Genomic DNA, 15,345 nt, shown 5'->3' with positions numbered 1-15,345 from the left:
CTATCTAATTTTTCCACGTCTACAGTATCTACAGTACACCCCTCACATTTTTATAAATATTTTATTATATATTTTCATGTGACAACACTGAAGAAATATAAAGTAGTGAGTGTACAGCCTGTATAACAGTGTACATTTACTGTCCCCTTAAAATAACTCAACATACAGCCATTAATGTCTAAACCTTGGCAACAAAAGTGAGTACACCCCTATGTGGAAACGTCCAAATTGGGCCCAAAGTGTCAATATTTTGTGTGGCCACCATTATTTTCCAGCATTGCCTTAACCCTCTTGGCATGGAGTTCACCAGAGGTTCACAGGTTGCCACTGAAGTCCTCTTCCACTACTCCATGACGACATCACAGAGCTGGTGGATGTAAGAGACCTTGCGCTCTCCCACCTTCCATTTGAGGATGCCCATCAGATGCTCAATAGGGTTTAGGTCTAGAGACATGCTTGGCCAGTCCCTCACCTTTACCCTCAGATTCTTTAGCAAGGCAGTGGTCGTCTTGGAGGTGTGTTTGGAGTGGTTATCATGTTGGAATACTGCCCTGTGGCCCAGTCTTCGAAGGGATGGGATAATGTTCTGCTTCAGTATGTCACAGTACAATTTGGCATTCATGGTTCCCTCAATGAACTGTAGCTCTCCAGTGCCGGCAGCACTCATGCAGGCCCAGACCATGACACTCCCACCACCATGCTTGTCTCACTTGTCTTTGTACGCCTCACCTGGTTGCCGCCACACACGCTTGACACCATCTGAACCAAAAAAGTTTATCTTGGTCTCATCGGACCACAGGACATGGTTCCAGTAATCCATGTCCTCAGTCTGCTTGTCTTCAGCAAACTGTTTGCTGGCTTTCTTGTGCATCATCTTTAGAAAAGGCATCCTTCTGGGCCAACAGCCATGCAGACCAATTTGATGCAGTGTGCGGCGTATGGTCTGAGCACTGACAAGCTGACCCCCCCACTCCAACCTCTGCAGCAATGCTGGGAGCACTCATACTTCTATTTCCCAAACACTAACTCTGGATATGACACTGAGTGGAACCTGTCCTGTGAAACCGCTGTATGGTCTTGCCCACCGTGCTGCAGCTAAGTTTCTGTTGCCAAGGTTTAGACATTAATGGCTGTGTAGTCACAGGGGGGTAGTGGATAGTAATTATAAAAAAGAAAGAAAAGCACAATGGTGTAGTATGTCTTATGAACCAGATGAAATAAAAAGCCAAATGATGGTACTCACAAGTTATGGGGGCTTAATGATTAGCCCCAAAATATGCGCTTGGGCGATATGATCCTCGCCTAGGGATTTTCTAGCGTCGTACTCTTACGGTTCTTTTGATGACTTTTTGGAACGTGGTGTACATGCAAAATTACGAAGAAAAGGCAGAAAAGGTATGATCCCCACCAAGGGTGTAGTGGTAGTAGATGGTTTTCCCAGATAAAATATATAAAAGAGTAAAAACAAGTCCAGGAGCAAGAATAACTTTTTTTTTTTTTTTTAAAAAGGAATATTGGGGAGGCAGAGTGGCATATAGAGTTGTATAAGGCATATCTGGGGGGCAGAGTGGCATATAGGCTATATAGGTATATCTGGGGGGCAAATAAAAACAAAAGATCCATTTTTCTCAATCATAGTTTATATTAAATATGAAAAAATAGTTTACATGTGAATTAATATTTACTAGTAAAACTTTTTTTCTTATATTCAGGCTTTTTCTTTTTTTCCTAAATTAATATTCAAACTTTGGGGGGGGGGTCGTCTTATAATCGGGCAAATATATATTAAAGAAAATATCAAAAGGGTTAAACAATAAAGACAATAACTTATTCACAGCATTATTTGCAATATTAGTGAAGGGCACTGTAGATATGGGCTGTGTTATTTTATCGAGCAAATAAGAATATACAGGGATATAATGGATTATAATGCATGGTAAGCTATAGCTTGTTGTACCAGTGAGGAATCAGACTGACATTTTGTAGTGAAGATTACATTTTCTCTTTTTTGAGGCATAATTGGGAATCACTTCAATGTGATCAATGGTGCGCTTAAGCTTGATAGACATGTGTCTTCTTTCATATTTTCATGTAATAAATGCGCTTGGATACAATAACAAGGTTCCTAATTTATTATTTTGTTCTCCCCTAATGTTAAAATATTTGAGGCCTATTTTAAGGACGTTGAGAACTGAATTTGTAAAGAATGGGAAGCGGTTTCCTAATTGGAATGATAGTGTTTGAATTCATATGTACTAGGCCTATGTAATTTATGTTATTGACACAGGTAAACGAGGTGGCACGAACGTCCACCACCACTTAGACCACTTAAGAGCTACTGGTAAAAATGTATGGCAACTGGTACTATACTGCGGGGCTTTAGCTCGGGGCTGGTGCATAGAGCTCTAGCGCCATCTAATGGGAGTCCGCTGTTGTAGCAGTTGCTGTGAGACCGGAAGTCTGCTTCTTCTCAAACTCACACACACGCTTTGTTAACGCGGCGTTGACTACGTACATCGGGGACGCGCGCGTACAGGAAGAAGCCGGAAGACAGTCCTGCGGGTGCGCGCTGTGTGCTGTTTTGACACTCCAGACATCTTCGAGCCGGGGACGCGTAGGGTGAAGGGTCGCGAGAACGCGCAGTGTTTGACTGCGCAGAGCCGGAGTGGCGGCTGAAGGATGGAGGAAGATATCCTGACCACCTTAAAGATCCTGATCATAGGAGAGAGCGGGGTGGGCAAGTCCAGGTGAGGAGGTGACCGTACGCGGTCAGCTGGCGGGGCTCGTCAGGGCGCGTTCTGGCTGGTTTGGGCCTAGTGACAGTGCTCCACTGTAACGTATGCTGTTTTGCATACTGTTGTCAGGATAAGGTGTGCTCCGTCACGGACTTAAAAGCTCGTTCGGATCGCATTAATAACCCGTCCATCCCGGTGCCTTCCCCTCTCTGCTCTCCAGCTGCTGTTGGATTCTCACTCCTAAAATCCTCAGCCCAGGTGGTGCTGCCTGGTGCTTTGCTTATGTGAATCCTACCAGCCGTGAGACGCATTTGCCCAGCCCTGTTCTATTATGTAAACGCTGATATGTTTCTATCTCTCTCAGAACCCTGACAGCATTCTCTGTCACTCAGACACTTAGTAGTTAATATTATAGTGTTCATAGTGACTTTGGGGAGTGGGTGGAAGCGCCGTGTTCATTTTTTTCTGTTTCTTTACAGCCTCATCTATGCTGATGTGGCAGTAGTGTGTGTGTGTGTGTGTGTGTGTGTATATATACGGTATATATATATATATCTATAACCGTGAGCAATGATACTTTGATAAAGTCACAGTTTGTCAGTAGTCACATGTTAGGAACTGTGGCCCCTGGATATGTACACAGCATACCAGCTGGAATGGTGAGTCGCTGTAAAGGTAGCAGCCATATAAATAGGTCCTGTATTCATCTGAGTAATTTTACATACACACACCAGTGTTCACTGTGGCTGTAGAATCACAGGGTTGTATGACTGACTGTGGTGGACTCTTGTAATACGGTTGGACATTCTTTTGTTTAATTCTCTGTAGCGCTCACATACGTAAGACAGACAGACATCTTCATAGAAGTGCTAAGAGAAAACGAGATCTAGCAATTCCTAAGACTGTTACAAACTCCAGATTGACGTGTTTAATACCAGATTTTAAACACACTCACACACACACATATATATATGTGTATATTTTCAGTACATTCTGTTACTGCGCCGCATTGGCACACAACATAGCTCCAGCGGCAGTGGGTTAAATCGTATGGAAGAATTAATGAGCGGTATAGTAATGACACTTAAAGATCACAAAATACAGAAAACAGAACTCTTGCAAAAGGGAGGCGTCTTTGGGCACCCCCTCTCCTTCAATTGGAGGAGCGGGGTGGGGTTGTGCCAGATGTTCACTGGCAGACCAGAATAATGAAGACTGATTGGCTGAGAAAGAGAAGCGTATCTGCCCCTCTCTTTGTCCGCAAATCTATCTCAGAGCAATGGGAACAGCCTCTCCCCCATTCCACCAATCGAGGGAGAGGGTTACCAGTAGGCTCCGCCCTTTTGTGGAAGTTCACCAGGAGGCCATGTCCAGCTGTTTATAGTTGACGGAGAATTTAGGGAGACATTAAGAGAGTGTGTGTGAAAGAGCATGAGAGTGTGATTGAGGATGAGTGAAAAAAGCAACACAACTCAAATGTTTTATGCTTAGTTTTCATTCTTTTACATTTAAAGGTTAGTATTCCTGGAGCAGAGTGAAACAAGCAATTAAATCATGAACTTGCTGTTTAGGCAACTTTTTGCAGTAAATATGAAATACATTTTCCTATCAACCAAAGGACAGTATGAAAAGGATATAAAAATATGACAAGTCCCACTTTCAAAAATTAAAAATACCTTTTGGAGACTGGTCTGACCTTTGATATGAATGCAGAAGTGGAGTGCTCCTTACGCTTTATTGCCTTAACAGGATACTGGAAGCAAGTCACTTCTTTTATTTTTATGTATTAGCTTATTTGTTACCTCTTAATCACCTTAATAATGTCCTAGTATCAAGATACATCTGCTGCTTAGGGGTTATTGGAATGAAGTTCTAAATGTCAGCTGAAAGAATGGACGGATCTCAAAGTTTGTTCTAAATATAGAACGGCTCAGTGTTGGAGGTGATGTTGCAATGGTCTTATTACATTGTGTTGTTGGAGATTGTATCTGAAGCTTACTCATGACTTCAGCTTTTAAACTAACACAAGTTAAAGGCGTGCTCTCTCCATGTTTTTTACTTATTTTTTACTAGTAACACATTTTCAAATTAGCTCTGTTATTTAAGCCTAATCTACCAGGCAGACACCTTGACTCCTTATCGTACTGCCTGTGGTAAATAGCGGAATGGCTTGGTTTTAATCACCTCGATGGGCACTTTGACTAATGAGAGTGCACGGAGGAGGGACTCTACTATCCCTGACAATGGCAGACTCCAAGTTGGAGGAGGTGTATTGGAGCCAAATCAGCAAAAAACAAAGCAAAAGCAAAAAAACAAGCTTTTGTTAACCTATATTACTGTAAAAATAAACTGAGCCAGTATTTTTATCCAGTTAGAAAAACAGCCCACACCCGCTCTGTAGTAAATTATAGCGCTACTAAATTTTATTGGAATAATTACTATGTGTTATTACTATTTAAATTGTGAAGCTTGCATTTGTGATAGGATATGTTAGCATTTCCTTTTGAATAGATGATTCAAGTGTCTGCTTCACAAATCCTAGGAGCCTGGTAACAATGACTCTATATATTGTCTGGCTTCTAACCTTCGGATTAAAAAAAAAAACCAAAGTGTGCACTGTCCCTCCTTAGTTTCCTGCTCCTTGCACAAAACACTATCCTGCAGCCCCTAACCATTTGCACAACACATTCCAGTAGCCCCTTCTCAGCTTGCAATTTTTTTCACGCTTTATAGACTGAGACTGTAACAAGACATTATATATACCAGTTTGAATATGTCTTGTATGGCATCAACCCGAGGCTTGACCTGTCCAAACAACACTTATGTCTAGATGAATTGTCTTTTATGTTTCTCCTTGATTCTTCAAGATTCTAGAATAGATGGGACATTTTACCAAGGACCTTTAACAAGCATAGTTAAAAATATGGCTTGGAAATGTCAATACTGTAAGTTTACATTTCAGGAGAAGCTCGGGTCCTAGTGTGCTTTTCATTGCGTTATGTTTGTTAGCGTATTGTCGTTTGTCAATAGCGTATGATTTTATGCTTCAGTGACATCTTGAAAATATGTATTTTTTTCTTCTTTCTAAAAATACCAAGCTGGCTTTCGTTCTTAGTTGGAGAGTAGTAATTGTAAGATATTTTTTATATAAATATCCTTACTTGTCTGTTCCTTTTATTAAATAACTGTTAAAATTTTGTTAAACTCAGTTATACGGTTAAACGGCCTGATGAGCTGTTTGGCCCCTCTCTGTTCTGTGTTCTGACATTCTAGTTCATTCAGAAGGTTACCTTACTACAGACAGGCCATAGTTGGGTTCTATCCAGAATCCAGGTGCTAGGGCAGAAGGCACTGGGAGCAGAAGACCTTTGCTGGATTTTTCTAAAAATATGTTCACTCGCCTTTTTTCTTAACCCCTTCTGTAAATATTTTTCAGCCTTCTGCTAAGGTTCACAGATGATACGTTTGACCCAGAACTTGCAGCTACAATTGGTGAGTTCTTGTGATCCTTTTATTGCAAATGCATTTTTGATATTATGTATTACAATTTTAGCTCATGTCGGAGGCTGGTTTGTATAAAAAGCTATCTTGTTAGTATGGAGATTGTGTTCTATTTTAGTGAATAGTGGGTGACCTCGCACATAGTAATCCCAATGGTGCCAAAACGCTTGTCAAAGCACAGGAGGAGGAGAGGAGATGGCTTCTAACTTGATTGTTGCGTATGGATGCAGTATAACAATACCAGACTTGCTTGTTAAAGGGTGACTCATGCCCCAGATGATGCCCATTTTTAATACCTATTTACAGTACATTAGTCATATGTTTCTTCCTTTTTGCTTAACTCTTAAGCAAATAACTCTTCTGCGGTTATTTTCCGGTGTGCTCTGTAGTTGCTGTCGTGCTACGGTACCTGTTTTTAAGTTGCTCCCTCGCCCATCCGATACATTTGCGCAGTTCCTCTCAAGTTATTATCAAACGATCGCGCACAGGATGATACGGAGTCCAAGAAACATGTCCCAACTTCTCACCTGCGGGGCACACGGTCTTCTCTGGCACATCATGGGAGCTGAAGGCAGATTTGCGTGACATTCCCTGCTTTGCCTTTAGTTAGGTGTCAGAGCAGAAAAATGCTTGAATATCGTAAAAGTGGAAAGTTACTCGAAAACAACTCGAGCGATAGAAGGCTTTCCATGCTGGAATAAGTTAAGGTTTTGTCTCTGTTGTGACAGTTTCTCTGTAAAAGGTTTAATTGCCTCCAGAATTCTGTAAGGCTCATTACAGAAGGAGCACATGCTGGTTTCCGAGAAAAAAAATCCCTTTTAGTAACAAGTACTAAAATGCTATTTTTTGTCACAGCTGATGCATTATGCAATATGACACATCAGATAATAAATAACCTTTGGAGGGTAGAAGAATAATCGCAATATAATAGACTCCATTTGTCAACAACCACGTCAGTCACCAAAGTCAACATGTACCGAACCACATGTGTTCTGAAGACACGGGATACACGTTGTGAGTCGGAACATCATGTACTTTTTAACGTAACCTAATCTCTTAAGAACTCCAATTCCTAGAGATCATAGTCACGGAGAACATATAAACCGTTAATGTATCTAACCTTATGAGACTGAGAGCATCCCACCCATAATAATAATAATAATAAAAAATGGTGCATATAATAATGAAGAAACATTTGCGGGGCAGGAGTTTTATAGATTTGAATCCCTTTTTTTCTCTCTCCGTAGGTGTTGACTTCAAGGTGAAAACCATCTCTGTTGATGGCAATAAAGCAAAACTTGCTATATGGGTAAGTATAAAAAAAAGTGTTTCCAAATATCGTAATTTGATAGTAGAATATAATCTGGGGTGTCTGTATTGTGCTACCCAGCATCCAATTTGTAACTGGCTGCTTGTGACATAAACCTGGATTCAGGCTACAAGGTTAGCCTGATTAAATATTCCAAAGAGCAGGGAAACCCAACAAGTAGCTTTCCATGTTTTATGAAAATACAACTCCCATGATACTCAGCCAGACAAACCTTTTTCTTTGAGTTACTACCGTGTATCACAGGAGTTGTTTGGAGCTGTAATTAGTAGCTAAGCCTACTTCTCACCTTAGGCTCTGTTCACTAAACAGTGAGTCGTGGTGCAAAATTTGCCTCTTTGTATGTGACGTGGAGAAGGTTTTTGTTCACGGTAATAATTGCCATTAGTGCGCTTGTGGCTTTACTGTAATTGCCCTTCAGCCAAATGTCTGTAGTTGCTATTTAACAGCAGCTGAAGTCCTACATGCTGCCCATCTCAGTGTTCGGTAAATATTTGTCCATCCTTGTGATAGTGAAGACATAATTTGGGCGTGTAACCTTAACCAAATGTTACCCTTTTTTACATATAAAATGGAATGTCCATAATAAATTAGACATTTAGTCAATAAGATTAAATCGTAGCACTAATGATGTACAGGTAATATTATCTCATCATATTTAATTTTACATTTTGTGATTAATATGTGTGCAGAGCATCATTTCTGTTTATTTTAGGGACAGCTTTTATTAATTTGTTACCTTTTTTGTTACATTTAATACCTGCCATGTATTTTTCCATTTTTTTTTTTGGTAAAAATAAAACAATTAAAAAAGCAAAGTGTATATATTGTTAATAAATCACTGCCAGTGTTTAATGAGTACATAGAGTGAATAATTCATAAGTATCAGCTGGGTTCCCCGGGCGTTGCAGGTTCAACTTACTGACTTCACTATTCAAGTGGCATTAAATATTTCTACACTCAAGAAAACAATTGAGCAAACCTCATCTTAAAAGGAAGGTTTGCAGAATAATTTCCTCAAGAGTATAGCTTCAAAACTTGTTGCTCACCTCTGTCTGCTATCTGGTCCCTGATATTAACTGCATAGGCCAGTCTCCAACCGTACAGGAGCCGGCTGGGTCCAAAAAAGCACTCTGTCCTTTACTTGCAGATTGATGCTTTTTCAAATAAATGCAGTTTTCTTGTTTCTTTAAGAATGGACAACCCAACTTTGCTGCAGACTGTCCCTTTAGTGTAGTGCGTGACAACTCAGACAAATTGTATGCAAGAAGGCACTTCTCTTACCAGCCAGAAGAGAGCCCCCCAGTAAAGAGCACCTTTTCTGTGCCAAGGATCTGAGCCATAGATACCTTGGCTGCATGAGAACAACTGAAGACAGAAGGACCAGGTTTTATACACTTTTTAGAGACCGCTCAATGCCTGAAAGACAAAAAGGGACTTGTGTAAACCGGCCTCGGTGTAGCGCTGTGGGTATTTGGGTGTTTATTATTATTATTCTAGTGTGCGTTATTCCTCTGCTCCTTTGCTGACCATAGCCCTTGATTACAGCATGAGAACCACAGACCTACATTGACAGCAGATAAGACCCATTTGGCCGTCTGATGTAAAGACTCCGACCTTAATCGGTCGTTGGTTTCATCTTAGATTCAGGAGCCATATGCCTATCCCATGCATGCTTAAATTCCCTTACTGTGTTAACGTCTATCGCTTCCCCTGGGAATCCGTTCCAGTTATCTGCCACCATCTCAGTAAAGTTCCTTGGCCAGGTAGGTGCCTGTAGAATAGTCCTGGCAGGTTACACTTTGACATTTCACCTGTAGGTATATAGTCTTGCTCCAAGAGAAGCTGATGCGCTTCTTTAGGTTGGACAGAGAGTTCTTAGGTTTGTTTTGATTGTCGGATTAGTTCTTGAATATATCCCAACCCTGTTGTACGTCTAGCTTTAATTGTGACATCTGTGACTTCCTCTTGCTTAATACACTGTTTGACCCAAATACCATTGGTTGGATTGCCTAATTTTATTTTTTTTTGCATGTAACTTGGTTAATAGTACTTGCATAATGTTTTGGATGTTTTTTTTTTTTGTTTTTTTTAAGTCTCATAGCAAAGCTGAGAAGTTTGTGCCGTCCAGTAGGTGGCGCTCAAGTACTTTGTGAAGCTCCATTTTCTGCTTATTAATTAAGAATTTGGTTATAACACTTTTTGAGGAACTCTAACTGTATTTTTCTGTTGCTGTACAGGACACTGCTGGACAGGAGCGTTTCCGAACTCTAACTCCCAGCTATTACAGAGGTGCACAAGGCGTTATATTGGGTAAGAGAATTATTTGTTTTTCAAAGCCCCCCCCCATGAATATCACATGTAAAAAAAAAAAAAATTAACAACTTTTGCATTAAATGCTATTTTGTTTTTTTAATAGTTCTTATTTTTTTAATTAAATATTATTTTCTACTTTTTATCAGAAATATTTACTAATATTTTAGTAACAATTTGTTAATTGTTTGATCAATAAGTATAATCAACATAACTAATTGACCAAAAGCATGCATGCTAGAAAAAACAATATTAAGAAGGCAAATTAGGTTCAAAGTTATCTCAAACACACATTCTGAACTCGAATGCATGGATAAACCCAAAGTGTTTTTGATACTTTTAGCAATATATTGGCAGTAAATTATATACTTTAGCTGTTCTGGGTGATGTGGCTCCTAACCGGTTTAATATCCGATTCTCCAGTGTAGTGACTATAAAGTGCATAGTACCTAGCTTATGGGTACAGGACAATGATCACAATGAAATCAATATAGGTTGCTGTGCTATGAAAACAGTTTTCTGTAACCATAGGCTTTTGTTTTTCAGTTTACGATGTCACGCGACGAGATACTTTTGTAAAATTAGACAACTGGTTAAATGAGCTGGAGACCTATTGCACAAGGAATGACATTGTGAAGATGCTGGTTGGAAACAAGATAGACAAGGTGAGAGGCATCTTAAATATGTCGCATAAAGTATGGCTTTCACACAGAGGCATGTTATTTACTGTATTTATATTTTAATTGAGAGGTCAGCTAAGATTTTGTTTATTTGACAATTTAATAAAACTAGTACTGGAATTAATGATTGTAGTTCACATCCACGATGAATTATCTTTACAGTGCATAATGAGACTTAGATATTCAATGACACTAAAAACAACAACAAAAAAAACCCCCACGCGACCCGTGATATATGTACTGTTTCAGGGAAATTGTAAGGAAATACGTAAATCTTTGAGGATCCAGTTAAATATATATTTTTTTTTTTAAGGAAAATCGAGAAGTCGACCGAAATGAAGGCCTGAAGTTTGCCAGAAAGCATTCTATGCTATTCATAGGTAAACTGAAATGTTTCACTTATGTGTAGTGCGATTTCACTCCAATTTCTCTTTCAAATATTGTTTCCAATAAGTTAAAATGTGTTTCTCCCGGGGGTTCCAATCTACGCACAGCCGAAGCTTTGTATTTTTTTTTTATTTTTTTATTCAAAACATATTTTCTTTTCTGTTACAAACTTTTGAAGCCACGATGTGACCCGGTAAGGCTTTAACTTTCTCCTGCCACATATGAAGAAGGAAGCAATATGGTATTCATTGTTCTTGACTTTTAATGCTTATCTAGTAAATGCTATTAGCAGTTTTTTCAGAGACCTTTATCTGTGTAAAAAATAGTTTTGACACATTGTAGCTTCACCTGCTCCAGACCTATAATCATTTCCTCCCAAATCTGTGTTTTGCCCTTAAGTTGTTCTGGCTGAAGCAGAGTTTTTTTTTTTTTTTTTTTTTTTGTGTGTTGGATGCATTTTCTATGGGCTTCATCTTTTATTCTTTCCGGTCTTGTAATGTTCTTAATATTGGTTAATGGCTGTAAGTTAAAATGAGGAACCTTTGTATAGACAATAAGTTTCTTAACGTTGCTGACGGCAACTTTTAATTTAGTGGTTCCACCATCCCGAACGATTACCATAGACCATCTATAGCAAAATGGTGCTTAGTTGTCTGGGGCATTGTATGGTGTACCGTATGTGTGGAAAGGAATGAGGCGCTCATATATGATCCTCTATCCACAAGTTTAATCCACAATGTGCAAACACATTGCCGGGTAATCTCTACTGAGTTTGAATGCTGCTTTTTTTCTTCTCATATATAATTTTACACGAAACCTAGAAAAGGCAGTTTTCCTACCGGCATCAGTCTCTTCATACCAATCGGGTCCACACATTTGTATCATTTCTGTGTTGCCTACACCAAGAATTGAGACAAATCTAACCAAGCTTTCTGGTATGTGTTAATGGGATGTGTTTCATGTGTATATATGCAGTGTTTTTAGCATTTGAGTCCCACAATTCTATATTTTTTCCATTATGATGCAGACCATCACTGGAATTATTTGGTTGCTACCGGCTAATTTATTTATGGGGTGGTTTCTTATTGCAGAGGCGAGTGCAAAGACACGAGACGGCGTCCAGTGCGCCTTTGAGGAACTCGTTGAAAAGATTATACAGACTCCAGGACTGTGGGAAAGCGAATCGCACAGCAGAGGCGTTAAACTGTCCAACGAAGAAGTTGGCCGAGGAGCTTGTGGTGGATACTGCTCAATGCTATAAAATAGATGTACTTTTTCCTTATTTAATCATATAATGATAGAGGTTTTCTGTATATAAAAATCATTTACGGCTAGTCTAGGGACCTTTCAACTTACATGTATTTGTTTGTATCATGAGAACAGATACTTGTAGAATACAGTTAACATCTTTCCAAGCAGAACACGTCATTAGCATGAAACTGACTATATAACTGGCATGAAGGACACTGCATTTACTACGATGCCATCTGTCAATGTTATACTTTTTAATATATTTAAACATAACACTGGTCTGTGTGCAAAATATCACTTTCATACCATTTAAAATACAGTCTTATCTGTTTTAAGGTCTTGTCTGTTGCCTTGTAGCACCGCACAGATTACTGGAGACCCGTCCTTGTCTCTGGTAGCAGAAGAAAGCATGCCTATGCAGCATACCTACATTATTGTCTGATAGATTAGCGCATGTTTGGTTTCTCCTTTATAGAAGTCATTTCTCCTGAAAGCACATTCTTCCTGCCTGTTTAGCCGGTTGTGTGTGTGTGGGGGGGGTACGTAATATGTAATCATGTATGGCTACATATGGCCATTTTTCTTATAATATCTTGCATGTGACACAGAGAAGCTACAGAAGATGCCTCCTGGGCTTTGTTGACATGGGTGATACTGCCTAAGAAAACTTACCATATTCTGTTAGGTCCATACTGATTTAGGAAATATGACAGAAAAGGTTATCATGTCCATTTTTCTAACCACTATGGTATGTTGTGTGCGTGACTGAAGTCCCGTCAAATATACAATTTATATATGGTAAATGTAGGATGCAAGTGAGCCCCAATACAATGACCCACATAATACGCACTTGGTTGAAGTGTAAGGGTTATGGAACAGATTGAAGTACGTGCTCTATTCTGACTTATGAAAATGAAATTCTAAACTTTAATTCTGTGGATACATAAAGATCTTATTTCTAATATTTCCAGCTTTTTAGCTCTTTGCTTTCTGGTTTTTAGTGTGCAGTTTATTGTGCTGCCTGGCGCTTGTTACATTGCCAGTAAATCTTAAATGGGTTAACCATTATCTTGTTCAGAAATCCGCTATACAGTCCAAATTTTGTTGTATCTGGTTGGTAGAATTCCATTTCAAAGGCTGTAGATATCCACGTGTTCATTTTTATAAATTAAAACTGAAAACATAGTTTCTAGCGGAGCTTTTCTTGCCAAATAGAAATAGCCAACACTTGACTATGTTTAAGAGGTTCGCAATGCATTATTCTTCACAGACATTCCATTTTGCTCTGGCACGGTGTAGTATTGTCTGTAAAAGTGTTCTAATACAACAATATTCACAAACTACCACTGCAAATTGGCAAAGTTAGCATTCAAGATGTGAAAGTTTATGAAACTTTATTCAGCCCCAAACCCTGCTTTATGTAATTATAAATGTATGCCTTATTTTTCTTTGACCTTTTTAAATGTTCAACATACGTAACGCTTACATATTCATAGTGTCTAAGACTTCCAATGCATGTAAAGAAAGGGGAAAACACTCAACATATTCAATAAACAAATGTTTTGCGTGTTTGAAACTCTAGGAGTCCTCAAGCAGTCCTCGGAGTCTTTGGTAGATTCAGGCTTAATTTAAGAAGGATAGAGACAGGCCACCCTGCAGTTAGTGGCACATTTCCAATGAGTTAAGTAGTTCGAGGTGCGTGTCAACGTGTTACATATGTTTAATTAGGACCCTTGGTACAGTTACATGAGAATAATCTCATCTTGTGTCAATTTATGGTTCAGTGAATAAAAAAACAATACTCATCTGTTGCACGGTTTTGTCTTTTAGAGGAACCAAACGGTTCCATGGAGTCATACTGTTAGTTCTTAAGTGCCCATACTGTAATAGTGTTCAAGAAGCTTTGTATGTTTTGTGTAACTTTCATAAAAGCACAATTTTAAATTTCACACTGTAACTTCAAAAGAAATGTCTTTTATTGGACCAACACAATGTTTTTATCTTCAGGGTGTAACTAGATTTCCCTTTGAACAATTTACCAAACATTTGCAACAAAACTACGTTCACCTCCCTTAGCCGTGAAGATGTCGACACTTTGACTTCGTAAGAAAGCTTCCAATGAAAAATCTTGGGTTTGATCCTACGCCGATTTACACTTCACAGTTTTTGTTTGGAATGTCATTTCTAAAATAAAACAATAAATCAAGACTTTCTAGGCATGTTATATGAATTCATCCAACATATAATAGTGGTGTGCTAGCGGTGGTTGGGATGTACTGTGAATAGGGGCCGGGTATATTCTGTACTTTCTGTAGCGTAAATATCTGGAAACCATATGTAATATGTGTATATCTCCAGAGTCTGGAGGAAAATAGGTTACCCTTGAATTAGACTTAATTTACATGTTACATGCACTAGTGCCCAACATGTTTTCTTTTATTCATATTGTAGTCATTTTGCATGGACTGCAATGCATTTTACCAGATACACATCGGCGCAAGCATTGTTTAGATATTGGAGTTGGAAAACAACTTCCTTCTTCCCCCGCCTTGCTTTACATGAAAATAGTGGGTATTTTTTTTGTGTTCTACCACTGATGGCTTCTGAATACAACCATATATATATTACATGCACGAATGGTTTTAAGAATATCATAGTTTTATTTATAGTTACCATTTAGTTTGAAACTTATGGGGAATTAATAGTGGAGATTTCTTTTGTATTTTTAAGACGACGTTAAGTTTACCTTATACTAGGTGTCTATGAATCGGCTGACTTATCCGGAGAACGTATATAGGTTTCCATAGACTAAGTGTAAGGGCTTTCTAAGGTAGTCACTTAAATGTAACCCATGGTACCATGGGAAAAATGTATCCTGATCCCTGACACTGAAAAGGTTAAAAGCAGTAGTATAAAGTGAGAATTACTGAAGTGGGTTCGGACATGTATGTCTTTTGTTGCGTAGGGCCCTTTATACTATATACTATATACTATATACTATATATATATATATATATATATATATATATATATATATAAGCACACAAATGCGGTAACATAGTGTCGTTATCAGAACCACATGGAATCCCTGGCTCAATGGCTGGATTACATTTGAGAGCTTTTTTGGACTGTTTTATACATAATTTTTTGA

General features: G+C 38.8%; 1 protein-coding gene across 1 annotated transcript; it reads left to right on the top strand.

Moving 5' to 3' along the window:
- The first annotated feature begins 2,549 nt into the window (after nucleotides 1–2,549).
- On the top strand, nucleotides 2,550–13,275 carry RAB18 (RAB18, member RAS oncogene family). Its single transcript, XM_053466146.1, has 7 exons — nucleotides 2,550–2,747; nucleotides 6,172–6,227; nucleotides 7,484–7,545; nucleotides 9,804–9,876; nucleotides 10,423–10,541; nucleotides 10,870–10,936; nucleotides 12,035–13,275. Exons 1-7 carry the CDS (start codon nucleotides 2,680–2,682, stop codon nucleotides 12,202–12,204), a joined length of 615 nt encoding a protein of 204 aa, XP_053322121.1. The 5' UTR covers nucleotides 2,550–2,679; the 3' UTR covers nucleotides 12,205–13,275.
- Nucleotides 13,276–15,345: the final 2,070 nt, after the last annotated feature.

Source organism: Spea bombifrons, chromosome 5 (genome assembly GCF_027358695.1).
Source record: "Spea bombifrons isolate aSpeBom1 chromosome 5, aSpeBom1.2.pri, whole genome shotgun sequence".
NCBI classification, from domain to species: domain Eukaryota; kingdom Metazoa; phylum Chordata; class Amphibia; order Anura; family Pelobatidae; genus Spea; species Spea bombifrons.
Note: the sequence above shows the minus strand (reverse complement) of the source record. Positions and strands in the feature narration are given on the sequence as shown.

Bases quoted from the DNA above. Each gene is read 5' to 3' on its own strand.
- RAB18 (XM_053466146.1), top strand. From the start codon at position 2,680: ATGGAGGAAGATATCCTGACCACCTTAAAGATCCTGATCATAGGAGAG. The intron at 9,877-10,422 runs GTAAGAGAATTA...TTTGTTTTTCAG, and splicing joins TGCACAAGGCGTTATATTGG to TTTACGATGTCACGCGACGA. The intron at 10,542-10,869 runs GTGAGAGGCATC...TTTTTTTTTAAG, and splicing joins TTGGAAACAAGATAGACAAG to GAAAATCGAGAAGTCGACCG.